The following is a 14,268-nucleotide window of genomic DNA, read 5'->3' as shown; positions in this document are numbered from 1 at the left end:
GAAAATCACTACAATGCATAATTCTGACTTCTCTCTCACAAAACAGCACAGGTCAAGCACAGGTCACCACCACATGATTTCCATTTTCTGATTTCGCCTGGGTCACAGTCACTGTTTTATAGGCTCTTCAGCAACACGGCTTTTGAAAAGTGTGATCTCGTCCAGGTGGCAAAGTGGCATACCTCTGATCACATTGGCCAGGTCCTCGTGCAGTAAAGGGTAAATCACCACACTAAGAGCTGGACGAGTTATTGAAAAACTGCAGGAGGAAGAGAAAAAAAACTAGTAAATATTTGACATACACCATGAAGGCCACTTGGTGAAATTATTCACTCATTAAGAAAGTCTTTATTATTAAGAATTCTTTCAAACTAACGAACCTGTCCAACAGGGTTTTCTGCAGTGTTTTACAAGCCACCAGGGTACCACCCATGAACATGTGGCACATGATGACATCAGCGCAGGTCTGCATGAAGGACGCCACAGCGGCAGGCTGGAAGGTCCCATGTCGAGAAACGAAACACACACGCTGCAGCTGGTGACACTGACCGAGCGCTTCAAAAAACGCAGCATTCGCATTAAAGTAGGGCTGCTCCAGCCTGCAGTTTTACACATATACAAACAGTGATGTATAAATGTAGTGAATAAACTCATTAAATTAATCAATTAATGATTTATTAATAATATATTAGAATTTGCACCATCCTGCATAGTTCTGCATGCCCTAATTTATACAAATACATATAATACATACTTTAATTTCATTTTATTTATTTATTTACTTTTTTACTAGGAGAAAAATTCAGACAGGAATAAAACAACAGACTAACTCATGTAATTTGTGTCCCCATAAACAATAATTGTTCAAATAGGGCTCAAGGTATCATATTTTTTCATCATATGAAATTAATGAAACTTTGATGAAAACATCTACCATGTGTTTGCGACTTTTAGCGTAATACTTAACATAAAATAAAACGTAATGATTGATGGGCCATATTCAGCAAAATGCTCAACTGATATACAAGGGTAAAATAACTATATAACTGTAAAAGCCCCCCACTCCCTTAAAAAAATTATAAAATATAACTTAATATTATATAGTACAACATTTCTGGCATTATGGTGCTGCCCCCTACAGGTGAGCTACAGTGCTAACATGAAAGGATTTTATGGCATGGCTAGTGAAATGTCATAGATAAATATTAATATTTAGCAAAGTCAACACTTAGACTGTCGACTACATTTTGTTCATGGAGTGTGCAGTTGCGTGTGTGTTTACCTTAAGTCCCTGAGTTGTGTACAGTAGGAAAGAGCCTCCAGCAGCGCATGCGTGTAGTTCATGGTCTTTAAAGATCCAAGATTTGCCAGTGATAACGAAGAAAGGTCCTTGCACCCCTGAACCAGCTTGATCAGTCCTGTCCCCTTCAGGACTCCCGGTAAGTGAGCGAGGGTAAGCTTGCGCAAAAATTTCATCCCTCCTAAAGCAGCTAACTCACTGTCTCCGACGTTGTAGGACCAGGGGCACGCGGCAGGGTCCTTGCGGATTGCCGGCTCATTCCGTGGCATGGCAGAGGAAAATCCTGCACCAATCAGCTCCAGCTCCACTAGATGCGGGCAACCTTGAAGCAGTGGCTGAATGCACAAGCCTCTATTTTGCTGCTCTTCACCCTGACCCGCAGTGACCTCTGTTGCGGTGCGATATGTGGGCACACCGATCCGGCTGCTCTTTTTAAGGCCGAGAAGTAGTGACCTTGAGGAGTTGTCTGTGTTGGAGTCTTGGGGGTTCACAGGTGCTGGAGGGGATTGTGCCAAGGCACACACTGGAAGTGCCAAGGAGCACAAGGCAGTGAGACGCCCTAAAGCACCACACAAGTGTCCATCCTGCCCAGCGGGAAGAGCGTGGTGGTAGTGCGTGGCAGATAAGTTAAGATGAATAAGATGCGGGCAACATTCAGTAAGTGATTTGATGCTCTCTGCGTCCATCTCCTCCTCACCCTTCCCACAGCTCTCTGCGAGAGGCCCTCGGCCACAGCCGCGCAGGTTGAGGGTCTGTAGGGGCGTGAGGTCACGACCCGCACTAAGGAGCACATGAAGAGGGTTGAACCCTGGGGATGAACAACGTGAGACATTTAGGTAAGTAGGGCAGCCATGCGCCAAGACCCGCCCAAGTATAGCACCATCCAACCACGTACGTGGAAGCTGCAGAGCACTAACAGTGTTTCCCACCGTTGACGCCATGCTCTCCATTAAGGCCGTCATTGCAACCGGCCTTGGTGGCGCGGGGCCTGGCACAGACAGTACCAGTCCCATAAGACCCTCCGGGACTCTCATACTGAAAACAGCCAAGTAGAGTGCCAACAAAGTGCGATTGACTTCACCAGGTGCCAGTCGTGCGGAAAACCAACGCAGGTTCTGATAGTGTGGCACGCTGCTCTGGCCCACCATCAGCTGCGCGCATCCACCCGCTTCCCTCCAACCCTCGCTGGCTTCTAGATAGAGGTGCAGGCGGCGTAGGGCACTGCAGCATGGCACCACACCGTATGAGGGAGTCAACAATGTCTGCTTGAGCTCCTGCAGGCGTGCCAAAGCAGCCTTACCCTCGGCACTCAGCTGATGGAGGTCAAACCCCGGGCCCACATCCAATGCCAGTGAGCGAAGAGAACGAAGAGAGGTCAGCAGATGCGAGAGGCGAACTGAAGTCAATCGACAGCCTGAAAGGTCAAGGCTGACCACAGCCTTACAGCGGGAGACCTGATCCACTGTAGAGCCGGCCAACCAGTAGCAGCCACTCAGGTTTAAAGTCTGGATGTCACTGGAAAAGTTCTTCAAGAGCCGCTTCACAGCATCGTCATTTGCCTGTGAACAGGAAGCAAAGCAAAGTTAAGATTTTCAGGCCTTGAATAGTTAACCATTTAGTTGCAAATTCTGTGTGTACATTTTTAAAAACCTATCAGAGAAGTAAAATTATCTGATTAGTTAATAAAGAAGTTTTGTTTCAAATTACAAGAATTGATCGATGAATGATATTAGTGGCACACAAATGGGATAAAAATGACATGTATGCCATTATTTTCCAGAAAAAGTATTTATGAACTTACGGAGTCTTGGACTTTACACTTGAATTATAATAACAGTATAATTCCTAGCAATTATTGCAAATTTTTCTCAGGCATTTGATTAAATAAGTTACATTATGTGTGAAAAATGTGTGAAATTGTTTAATAATTAAAGTTAATTTCTTGCATAATAATTATTGAATAATTATAATCTATAACTGTTACAAATTATACATTTAAATTATCAAAAAAAAAAACATTCATGTATGATTTGTGTGTGTGTTTGTGTGTGTGTATACCTACTTATCCATATTTTGGGGTCAAATGTATACCTAAAAGGGAGCTAACAAAATCTCCAAGAACCTCCCTTTGGGTACATCCCTTTGAAAAAAAAAATAGAAGTCTGTGTAATGTCTCTTTAGATAGCCAAATGTGTGTGTGTATTGAGCCAGTAAGAATGTTGGCAGTTGAAAAAGAAAAATACTAAGTTTCAAGTTAAATTAATTTATAAAGCACATTTAAAAACAGCAAATAAGACTGACCAAAGTGCTGAATAACACAGAAATAAAAAAACAACCCAAGAGTAAATTTACACAATAACAGTATTAAAATCCAGATTTCAAAAGCCAGTTCTGTAATCTCAAATTAAAAAGCACACCCCTTACATAGATGCACTAATCAAACCAGTGTGTTTTGTCAGAAATACTTTATAGTTCATGAGAGACAGTAAGTGTGTTTTTCAGACTTACTGTGTATTCTTTATGCAGGTGTACATGGGCTCTCAAGCTCTTGTCCAGACAGAGAGTTTGAAGTTTCTGGCACACTTGACTCACATTGAGCATCAGGTCATGGCTTGGTATGAATCGCAAAATATTCAGTAAAATCTCATCTGAGAAGTCTGAGATAGAGACAGAGGTCTGGGAAATGCTGTCTGAGCAGCACAGAGCCTGTGGAGCAACAAGAAGAAAGAGTAATTCATACATTGCACTAGTTTGACTGGAATGAGCAGGGTTTTTAACTAAAAGAAGGAGTTCGTTGTTTATTAAATGTGAAGCTGAATTCCTGCATGCTCAACTTCTAAATAATGTTATGAGAATACCACTGTGGTAACCACTACTGTCAAAACAGATGTCAAAAATGCCAGAAGGCTTTCTGAACGCTAGTCACCTTATTCTACGATTTATACGCGTGTTAGTAGCATTTACAGCGTATTACAGAAGTAAAACCGGCAGTAATGTGAAGGCAGAAACTATGGTTAACATGAAGATCTTTTGTAGGGGGTTCTGCTTATCTGTCCCACATGAATTCTGAATATCTTTCTGTCCCAATAATTAAAAATACATGTATCCTAATAGTTTTAAACATGTTTTGTTTGCAAAATAAAATAAGCTTTGCATGGAACAAAATGTAGCAGCTAACTAGCATGAATGATCAGCCCTAAGTGTAACTTACCGTTTCTATTTGATTATCCATGACGCTTTAAGGAAATGTGTTTGAATATGTATTTCAGCAATAAACAAAAACTAATTCTTCCCATCTCAACAAATTTGTAATAATTTATCCATTGAAAACAACGTGATTACCGCTGTAGGCACACAATAATGCAGGCGGTGATCAGATGTAGCACCATCGGAACTTTTGAAAGACGTACCTATTTCCGGTACGATGCAACTATTAAAAAGATCCCCAATGGTCTTTTTTAATATATAGCTTTCATAGAACAAACTATGGTATTTAACATCAAAGTCAAAAAGAATCTGAGGGATCCCATGGTGTGGTCTAAACTTCAATAGACTATATATATATATATATATATATATATATATATATATATATATATATATATATATATATATATATATATATATATATATATATATATATATATACGTGTGTGTGTGTGTGTGTGTGTGTACATATCTTATCACAAGAATTATAAAGATAAATTAACTAATGTGGTTTATTATAAAGAAATGTGAATATATTTATATATAAATCTGTATTATACAGGTAAGACATTCATCCACTCTAATGAGCCCAAAATGAATTAAAAAGTTGCCCTCACTTCAGGTTTCATGGACACTAATGTACAAGCTTAAACACTGACACTCTAACTATTTCTAACACTAGCTTGCTCTATTCTGTTTTCTTTAGATATTATTTAAAAGCCTTTGCTATGTGTACTGTCTTTAAGTTAACTGAGACTTGTTATAGCACTTACAGGTGCTGGTCATATAATTAGAATATCATTAAAAAAAAAAACTTGATTTATTTCACTAATTCCATTCGAAAAGTGAAACTTGTATATTATATTCATTCATTACACACAGACTGATAAATTTCAAATGTTTAATTCTTTTAATTTTGATGATTATGACTGACAACTAAGGTAAATCCCAAATTCTGTCTCTCAGAAAATTAAAATATTGTGAAAAGGTTCAATATTGAAGACACCTGGTGCAACACTCTTAATTAGTTAATTAACTTAAAACACCTGCAAAGGCCTATAAATGGTCATTCAGTCTATTTCTGTTGGCTACACAATCATGGGGAAGACTGCTGACTTCATAGTTGTCCAAAAGACGACCTTTGACACCTTGTACAAGAAAGACAAGACACAAAAGGTCATTGCAAAAGAGGCTGGCTGTTCACAGAGCTGTGTCCAAGCACATTAATAGAGAGGCGAAGGGAAGGAAAAGATGTGGTAGAAAAAAAGTATACAAGCAATAGGGCTAACTGCACCCTGAAACCCATTCAAAAATGTGTCAGTCAGTGATTGTTTGCGGTGCCATGTCATCTGCTGATGTTGGTCCACTGTGTTTTCTGAGGTCCATTGTCAATGCAGCCATATACCAAGAAGTTTTAGAGCACTTCATGCTTCCTGCTACTGACCAACTTTATGGAGATGCAGATTTATTTTTACTGCACACATTTTACTGGCACACAGTGCCAAAGCTACCAGTACCTGGTTTAAGGACCATTGTATCCCTGTTCTTAATTGGCCATAAAACTCGCCTGACCTTAACCCCATAGAAAATCTTTGTGGTATTGTGAAGAGGAAGATGTGATATGCCAGACCCAAGAATGCGGAAGAGCTGAAGGCCACTATCAGAGCAACATGGGCTCTCATAACACTAAGTCCCAACTAAGTATTGAGTGCTGAACATGCTCATACTTTTCAGATGGCCAAGATTTCTAAAAATCCTTTCTTTGAATTGGTCTTAATATTGTAATTTTCTGAGATACAGAATTTAGAATTTTCCTTAGTGGTCAGTTATAACCATCAAAATTATGATAAATAAACATTTGAAACATAGTGTGTAATGAATATACAAGTTTCACTTTTTTGAATAGAATTAGTGAAATTTTTTTTTGATGATATTCTAACCAACACCTGTACAGTATATCATTGCTCTTGTTGATTTTGATTGCTTCCATTGTCCTCATTTGGAAGTCACTTTGGATGGAAGCCTCTCATAAATGACTAAATGTGAAATGTACAAGCTTGTGTAAGTATAACCGGCTTTATAATGTGCTATTTGTCATTTAACTCATTGAAATGGTTCACATAAGCTTTTGGGACTTCTTACATTGTGGGTAGCATCAGAAAGGTACAATAAACCAGTTAAAGGCATATTTCACTCAATGAAGCAAGGCTAAAACCAAAAACACTTAAAGTGCAGTTAAGACTACATACCAACATTAAAGCCACTTACATTTCATTATTGGTTATATAGGCTCTATATATATAGGGGACTAATAAAAATCTTGAATTTGAAACCTTACATTTGAAGACATATGACCTGCTTATTAGTGACCAAGAGCAGTTCTATCAATTAGCCTTCTTAGACTTGCGCCCTTAACTGCAGCGCTATGTAAATGTGAAAGACACTTGAGACACTGCAGCAGCCAGAGAGAAAAATAAACTTTAAACCACTATTGACACCAGCTGGAAACTTGAGGCCAAGACTATAGCATGCTGCAGAAGTTTAGTTTAAAACTGAAGGAACAGCTTAGACAACTGAAGACAGAGTGTGGTTTTACATGTGCACGTTTTATTTGGGTTTACTTGTCAGTGTACAGCGACACCCTGGCTTACAGATGCTGCAGTCCTGCAAGATCTCCACATTTTAAAAGGTAAAGCTTTCCCCATCATTGCAACAAACTGGGCCAAGTTTAAGGCTGAAGTACAAAACAAGAAAAACAATGGAGTACATAATTTACAAACACTATAACAAAGGTAATGTATGCCCACTGTGAGGGCAGAGTGGTAGACGCTTCTGGAACGACTAAAAGAAGAAATGTACATTGAAGTCCTCTCAGGGAAAGCTCCACCCCTGTAAGACAGCTACCTCCCTTTCCAGTTTCCGCATCCTGAGTCAATGCGCCAAACAGAGCAGAAGCCATGCTGATGTCATCTTGTTTGAGAGGTTTGGGTTGGTCGTTTGAATCCTACTGCATGGCCATTAATGGTGGCAACAGTTCTGTTTAGAAGCACTTTCTGTGGACAATGGAAGGGCCAGACTCATCGTACTCCTGCTTGCTGATCCACATCTGCTGGAAGGTAGACAGGGAGGCCAGGATGGAGCCACCAATCCAGACAGAGTATTTGCGCTCAGGGGGAGCAATGATCTGCAAGAGAAGAGACATGTTAGCTTACATTAAATCATTGCATGCAAAGATGCAACTACAGACAAAGCAAAAGTGTATTACCTTGATCTTCATGGTGGAAGGAGCAAGGGAAGTGATCTCTTTCTGCATACGGTCAGCAATGCCAGGGTACATGGTGGTACCTCCAGACAGCACAGTGTTGGCATACAGGTCCTTACGAATGTCCACATCACACTTCATGATTGAGTTGAAGGTGGTCTCATGGATACCGCAAGATTCCATACCTGCATGAAGTAAAGCGTTTTTAGCCATTGGGAATTCAGTGACACAGAGGTTAACACAAGAGCCTTGCATTTTAATGCACAGCATTAAGTGTAACTTACCGTTTCTATTTGATTATCCATGACGCTTTAAGGAAATGTGTTTGAATATGTATTTCAGCAATAAACAAAAACTAATTCTTCCCATCTCAACAAATTTGTAATAATTTATCCATTGAAAACAACGTGATTACCGCTGTAGGCACACAATAATGCAGGCGGTGATCAGATGTAGCACCATCGGAACTTTTGAAAGACGTACCTATTTCCGGTACGATGCAACTATTAAAAAGATCCCCAATGGTCTTTTTTAATATATAGCTTTCATAGAACAAACTATGGTATTTAACATCAAAGTCAAAAAGAATCTGAGGGATCCCATGGTGTGGTCTAAACTTCAATAGACTATATATATATATATGTATATATATATATATATATATATATATATATATATATATATATATATATACGTGTGTGTGTGTGTGTGTGTACATATCTTATCACAAGAATTATAAAGATAAATTAACTAATGTGGTTTATTATAAAGAAATGTGAATATATTTATATATAAATCTGTATTATACAGGTAAGACATTCATCCACTCTAATGAGCCCAAAATGAATTAAAAAGTTGCCCTCACTTCAGGTTTCATGGACACTAATGTACAAGCTTAAACACTGACACTCTAACTATTTCTAACACTAGCTTGCTCTATTCTGTTTTCTTTTGATATTATTTAAAAGCCTTTGCTATGTGTACTGTCTTTAAGTTAACTGAGACTTGTTATAGCACTTACAGGTGCTGGTCATATAATTAGAATATCATTAAAAAAAAAACTTGATTTATTTCACTAATTCCATTCGAAAAGTGAAACTTGTATATTATATTCATTCATTACACACAGACTGATAAATTTCAAATGTTTAATTCTTTTAATTTTGATGATTATGACTGACAACTAAGGTAAATCCCAAATTCTGTCTCTCAGAAAATTAAAATATTGTGAAAAGGTTCAATATTGAAGACACCTGGTGCAACACTCTTAATTAGTTAATTAACTTAAAACACCTGCAAAGGCCTATAAATGGTCATTCAGTCTATTTCTGTTGGCTACACAATCATGGGGAAGACTGCTGACTTCATAGTTGTCCAAAAGACGACCTTTGACACCTTGTACAAGAAAGACAAGACACAAAAGGTCATTGCAAAAGAGGCTGGCTGTTCACAGAGCTGTGTCCAAGCACATTAATAGAGAGGCGAAGGGAAGGAAAAGATGTGGTAGAAAAAAAGTATACAAGCAATAGGGCTAACTGCACCCTGAAACCCATTCAAAAATGTGTCAGTCAGTGATTGTTTGCGGTGCCATGTCATCTGCTGATGTTGGTCCACTGTGTTTTCTGAGGTCCATTGTCAATGCAGCCATATACCAAGAAGTTTTAGAGCACTTCATGCTTCCTGCTACTGACCAACTTTATGGAGATGCAGATTTATTTTTACTGCACACATTTTACTGGCACACAGTGCCAAAGCTACCAGTACCTGGTTTAAGGACCATTGTATCCCTGTTCTTAATTGGCCATAAAACTCGCCTGACCTTAACCCCATAGAAAATCTTTGTGGTATTGTGAAGAGGAAGATGTGATATGCCAGACCCAAGAATGCGGAAGAGCTGAAGGCCACTATCAGAGCAACATGGGCTCTCATAACACTAAGTCCCAACTAAGTATTGAGTGCTGAACATGCTCATACTTTTCAGATGGCCAAGATTTCTAAAAATCCTTTCTTTGAATTGGTCTTAATATTGTAATTTTCTGAGATACAGAATTTAGAATTTTCCTTAGTGGTCAGTTATAACCATCAAAATTATGATAAATAAACATTTGAAACATAGTGTGTAATGAATATACAAGTTTCACTTTTTTGAATAGAATTAGTGAAATTTTTTTTTGATGATATTCTAACCAACACCTGTACAGTATATCATTGCTCTTGTTGATTTTGATTGCTTCCATTGTCCTCATTTGGAAGTCACTTTGGATGGAAGCCTCTCATAAATGACTAAATGTGAAATGTACAAGCTTGTGTAAGTATAACCGGCTTTATAATGTGCTATTTGTCATTTAACTCATTAAAATGGTTCACATAAGCTTTTGGGACTTCTTACATTGTGGGTAGCATCAGAAAGGTACAATAAACCAGTTAAAGGCATATTTCACTCAATGAAGCAAGGCTAAAACCAAAAACACTTAAAGTGCAGTTAAGACTACATACCAACATTAAAGCCACTTACATTTCATTATTGGTTATATAGGCTCTATATATATAGGGGACTAATAAAAATCTTGAATTTGAAACCTTACATTTGAAGACATATGACCTGCTTATTAGTGACCAAGAGCAGTTCTATCAATTAGCCTTCTTAGACTTGCGCCCTTAACTGCAGCGCTATGTAAATGTGAAAGACACTTGAGACACTGCAGCAGCCAGAGAGAAAAATAAACTTTAAACCACTATTGACACCAGCTGGAAACTTGAGGCCAAGACTATAGCATGCTGCAGAAGTTTAGTTTAAAACTGAAGGAACAGCTTAGACAACTGAAGACAGAGTGTGGTTTTACATGTGCACGTTTTATTTGGGTTTACTTGTCAGTGTACAGCGACACCCTGGCTTACAGATGCAAGGGACATCCCTCATTCACATACCCTAGGGGAGTCCTGCAAGATCTCCACATTTTAAAAGGTAAAGCTTTCCCCATCATTGCAACAAACTGGGCCAAGTTTAAGGCTGAAGTACAAAACAAGAAAAACAATGGAGTACATAATTTACAAACACTATAACAAAGGTAATGTATGCCCACTGTGAGGGCAGAGTGGTAGACGCTTCTGGAACGACTAAAAGAAGAAATGTACATTGAAGTCCTCTCAGGGAAAGCTCCACCCCTGTAAGACAGCTACCTCCCTTTCCAGTTTCCGCATCCTGAGTCAATGCGCCAAACAGAGCAGAAGCCATGCTGATGTCATCTTGTTTGAGAGGTTTGGGTTGGTCGTTTGAATCCTACTGCATGGCCATTAATGGTGGCAACAGTTCTGTTTAGAAGCACTTTCTGTGGACAATGGAAGGGCCAGACTCATCGTACTCCTGCTTGCTGATCCACATCTGCTGGAAGGTAGACAGGGAGGCCAGGATGGAGCCACCAATCCAGACAGAGTATTTGCGCTCAGGGGGAGCAATGATCTGCAAGAGAAGAGACATGTTAGCTTACATTAAATCATTGCATGCAAAGATGCAACTACAGACAAAGCAAAAGTGTATTACCTTGATCTTCATGGTGGAAGGAGCAAGGGAAGTGATCTCTTTCTGCATACGGTCAGCAATGCCAGGGTACATGGTGGTACCTCCAGACAGCACAGTGTTGGCATACAGGTCCTTACGAATGTCCACATCACACTTCATGATTGAGTTGAAGGTGGTCTCATGGATACCGCAAGATTCCATACCTGCATGAAGTAAAGCGTTTTTAGCCATTGGGAATTCAGTGACACAGAGGTTAACACAAGAGCCTTGCATTTTAATGCACAGCATGAAACTCACCTAGGAAGGATGGCTGGAAAAGAGCCTCAGGGCAACGGAAACGCTCATTGCCAATGGTGATGACCTGCCCGTCAGGGAGCTCATAGCTCTTCTCCAGAGAGGAAGAGGAGGCGGCGGTTCCCATCTCCTGCTCAAAGTCCAGGGCCACATAGCACAGCTTCTCCTTGATGTCACGGACAATTTCTCTCTCGGCCGTGGTGGTGAAGCTGTAGCCACGCTCGGTCAGGATCTTCATCAGGTAGTCTGTCAGATCACGACCAGCCAGATCCAGACGCAGGATTGCATGGGGAAGAGCATAACCCTCGTAGATGGGTACAGTGTGGGTCACACCATCACCGGAGTCCATCACAATACCAGTAGTACGACCAGAAGCATACAGGGAGAGCACAGCCTGGATGGCCACATACATGGCAGGGGTGTTGAAGGTCTCAAACATGATCTGTAGAAACAAAACAAAATTTAGAGTCAAATATTTCACTTTAAGTTAACAATCCATATCTAAACCAAACGGCATTGCATGGTTAAGGTAGCAAACCCTCCTTTGCACACCATGCTAAGACCTCTCAAACTCAAGGCAGTGTTAGAAAAATTTAAGTTAGGGAAGCAACCATGCAGGAAATAACATTTCAAAAGAGGAATGAACCTTTTGAACCTCCTATCAGGAGATCATGGCAGAGGACAGAAAGCCTGAGGGGAAGTGGATAGAAAGGAAGTGAACAAAAGAGAAGAGCAGTACGATTCAGATTAATACTTGATCAAGACAAACCTGGGTCATCTTCTCCCTGTTGGCTTTGGGATTGAGGGGAGCCTCTGTCAGCAGGACAGGGTGCTCCTCAGGGGCAACACGCAGCTCGTTGTAGAAAGTGTGGTGCCAGATCTTCTCCATATCATCCCAGTTGGTCACAATACCGTGCTCAATAGGATACTTAAGGGTCAGGATACCTCTCTTGCTTTGAGCCTCATCTCCCACATAGGAGTCCTTCTGTCCCATGCCAACCATCACTCCCTGGAGGAAAGAAGATTTTATATATCAAGCATCATCCCAGAGACCGATGAGGAAACCAAAAGGAATCTAGGAACTTAAAATTTGTTTCAAAGGGATGCAGGTGGAAAGGTCAAAATTCAGAAAATGACAACTATCACTGCACTGACAGTATTGGATACTTCGTTTGAATAGAGATAAACTAGGACTTAAAAGTAAATAATTGAAGCTGTAAAAGTGACTCACAGAATTAAAACATTTAACTAAACTGGTGACAGTTTTTTGGTAAAGCTAAAAACTTTACCTTTACAATTGATATTCCCCAAAAGACACCTCTACCCGTGTCTTTAAAAACGTATTGCATTGACTTTAAGATAAAATATTTGAGATGGGAAGTAAACCACTAATAAACCATTAATGCCGTGATGACAATTTTAGTTTCTACATACCTGATGCCTGGGTCTGCCAACAATGGAGGGGAAAACAGCACGAGGGGCATCATCTCCAGCAAAACCGGCTTTGCACATACCGGAGCCGTTATCAACGACCAGGGCAGCGATTTCCTCATCCATGGCTGTAAAAGAGGAGAAATGTTAAAATGACAATCGGCTGCATCTCTTGTAGGTGATGTCTTAAGCATTTAACGACTGGCCAGTAGGCGGCGCAAAGGCGCAGGGATGAAACCAAGCGATTTGAGACAAAGGAAGTGGTCAGGCAGTCTCACTATTGCCTTATATGGCAATATGTTAGAGCAGCTCAATGCCGCCGATTCAGCGCGTGGAATCAGACCAACGGACCACTCCCAGTTTCAAAGGCCGAGATAAGCGCTTTACCAGACGACCACCATTGTGATCATGATACTTGCAAAATAACGTGTCAAAAGGATATGACATGCAGGCATTTTAGCACATAGCTACTGCGGTCCCATTTGACGATTGTGAATGACAGGCGTGTGAAATGCAGTTTTAGCTAAACGGTTTACAAAAAAATAGATTTGTAGACCTCTAGAACGGATCAACCGACTCTGATGGAAGATGCCGGGTTATGTGTTGTAATAGCCACACCCACCATTCACACTGCAAAGTGCGGACACTGCAGCTAATGACACTAATGTTACTCAAATCCACATGTAATTGCATTAAAGCACTTTACTGGCAGAAGCTAGGATTAAGCCCCTCTGATTTCAGAAAGAAGGTTTAAAAAGTTAGATCCGTCCAGTCATGAAAGCTAAAATGCTATCGATTGAATTACGGAGATAAAGGAAAAAAAAAGGCACTTATTTGTAGTCTTGAAATTAGACCTAACGTTATACAGTTATAGTAAATTACACGGTTTACTCATTTAATTAAAACTCAAGCCACTCATTAACATGCAAATCAATGAAACTTCAGCAATAATAAACCAGCCTCCAAACCAGCGCCATTAGTAATATTAAAATAATACTAAACACCATTTAATACTGATATAAAGCGATTCTCACCTGTGTATTAGTAGGTTATTGTGAACAACGGGTGTGAAGATCTCCTCAGCGTGCACTGAAAACTCACAATACTGTGTGTGTGAGGTGGGTCATTCTTTTATACCCGGCGCAGCGGCCGGCTCCTTCCATATAAGGTAAACTTTCGGCATCGAGAGATCTGATTGGCCAGCCGTCGTCCACTTGGCGAGTTTCAAGCTAGTTGCTTGAAATTCAAGTTCTG

General features: G+C 40.0%; 2 protein-coding genes across 6 annotated transcripts; both read right to left on the bottom strand.

Annotated features, from left to right (window-relative positions):
• Positions 1-105: 105 nt before the first annotated feature.
• Positions 106-8,246, bottom strand: LOC127986326 (F-box/LRR-repeat protein 18-like). 4 transcript variants are annotated; one of them, XR_008160889.1, is made up of 5 exons: positions 4,512-4,700; positions 3,809-4,006; positions 1,283-2,859; positions 381-555; positions 106-259 (listed from the first exon to the last, which is right to left on the bottom strand). XR_008160889.1 is itself a non-coding variant. In XM_052588676.1 (5 exons), exons 1-5 carry the CDS (start codon positions 8,072-8,074, stop codon positions 109-111), a joined length of 2,166 nt encoding a protein of 721 aa, XP_052444636.1. In that variant the 5' UTR covers positions 8,075-8,246; the 3' UTR covers positions 106-108. The 4 variants fall into 4 exon arrangements, 3 of the variants coding, with proteins under 3 accessions (XP_052444636.1, XP_052444582.1, XP_052444709.1); XM_052588676.1 differs by lacking the exon at positions 4,512-4,700 and adding an exon at positions 8,054-8,246 and having other exon boundaries at positions 381-599; XM_052588622.1 differs by having other exon boundaries at positions 381-599.
• LOC127986574 (actin, cytoplasmic 1) lies at positions 7,095-14,190 on the bottom strand. Of its 2 annotated transcripts, none has more exons than XM_052588969.1 (6): positions 14,049-14,190; positions 13,018-13,142; positions 12,353-12,592; positions 11,587-12,025; positions 7,773-7,954; positions 7,095-7,691 (listed from the first exon to the last, which is right to left on the bottom strand). In XM_052588969.1, exons 2-6 carry the CDS (start codon positions 13,138-13,140, stop codon positions 7,548-7,550), a joined length of 1,128 nt encoding a protein of 375 aa, XP_052444929.1. In that variant the 5' UTR covers positions 13,141-13,142; positions 14,049-14,190; the 3' UTR covers positions 7,095-7,547. The 2 variants fall into 2 exon arrangements, with proteins under 2 accessions (XP_052444929.1, XP_052444852.1); XM_052588892.1 differs by lacking the exons at positions 7,095-7,691; positions 7,773-7,954 and adding exons at positions 10,602-11,229; positions 11,311-11,492.
• Positions 14,191-14,268: the final 78 nt, after the last annotated feature.

The sequence above is a fragment of the Carassius gibelio genome, chromosome A1 (genome assembly GCF_023724105.1).
Source record: "Carassius gibelio isolate Cgi1373 ecotype wild population from Czech Republic chromosome A1, carGib1.2-hapl.c, whole genome shotgun sequence".
Taxonomy (NCBI): Eukaryota; Metazoa; Chordata; class Actinopteri; order Cypriniformes; family Cyprinidae; genus Carassius; species Carassius gibelio.
Note: the sequence above shows the minus strand (reverse complement) of the source record. Positions and strands in the feature narration are given on the sequence as shown.

Coding starts and splice junctions, on each gene's coding strand:
- LOC127986326 (XM_052588676.1), bottom strand. CDS start 8,074: ATGGATAATCAAATAGAAACG. Junction 2,860..3,808: donor ACCTGCATAAAGAATACACA/GTAAGTCTGAAA, acceptor TCCTGTTCACAG/GCAAATGACGATGCTGTGAA. Junction 260..380: donor CAGAAAACCCTGTTGGACAG/GTTCGTTAGTTT, acceptor TTCCTCCTGCAG/TTTTTCAATAACTCGTCCAG.
- LOC127986574 (XM_052588969.1), bottom strand. CDS start 13,140: ATGGATGAGGAAATCGCTGCCCTGGTCGTTGATAACGGCTCCGGTATG. Junction 12,026..12,352: donor ACAGGGAGAAGATGACCCAG/GTTTGTCTTGAT, acceptor TTGTTTCTACAG/ATCATGTTTGAGACCTTCAA. Junction 7,955..11,586: donor TTTCCAGCCATCCTTCCTAG/GTGAGTTTCATG, acceptor TACTTCATGCAG/GTATGGAATCTTGCGGTATC.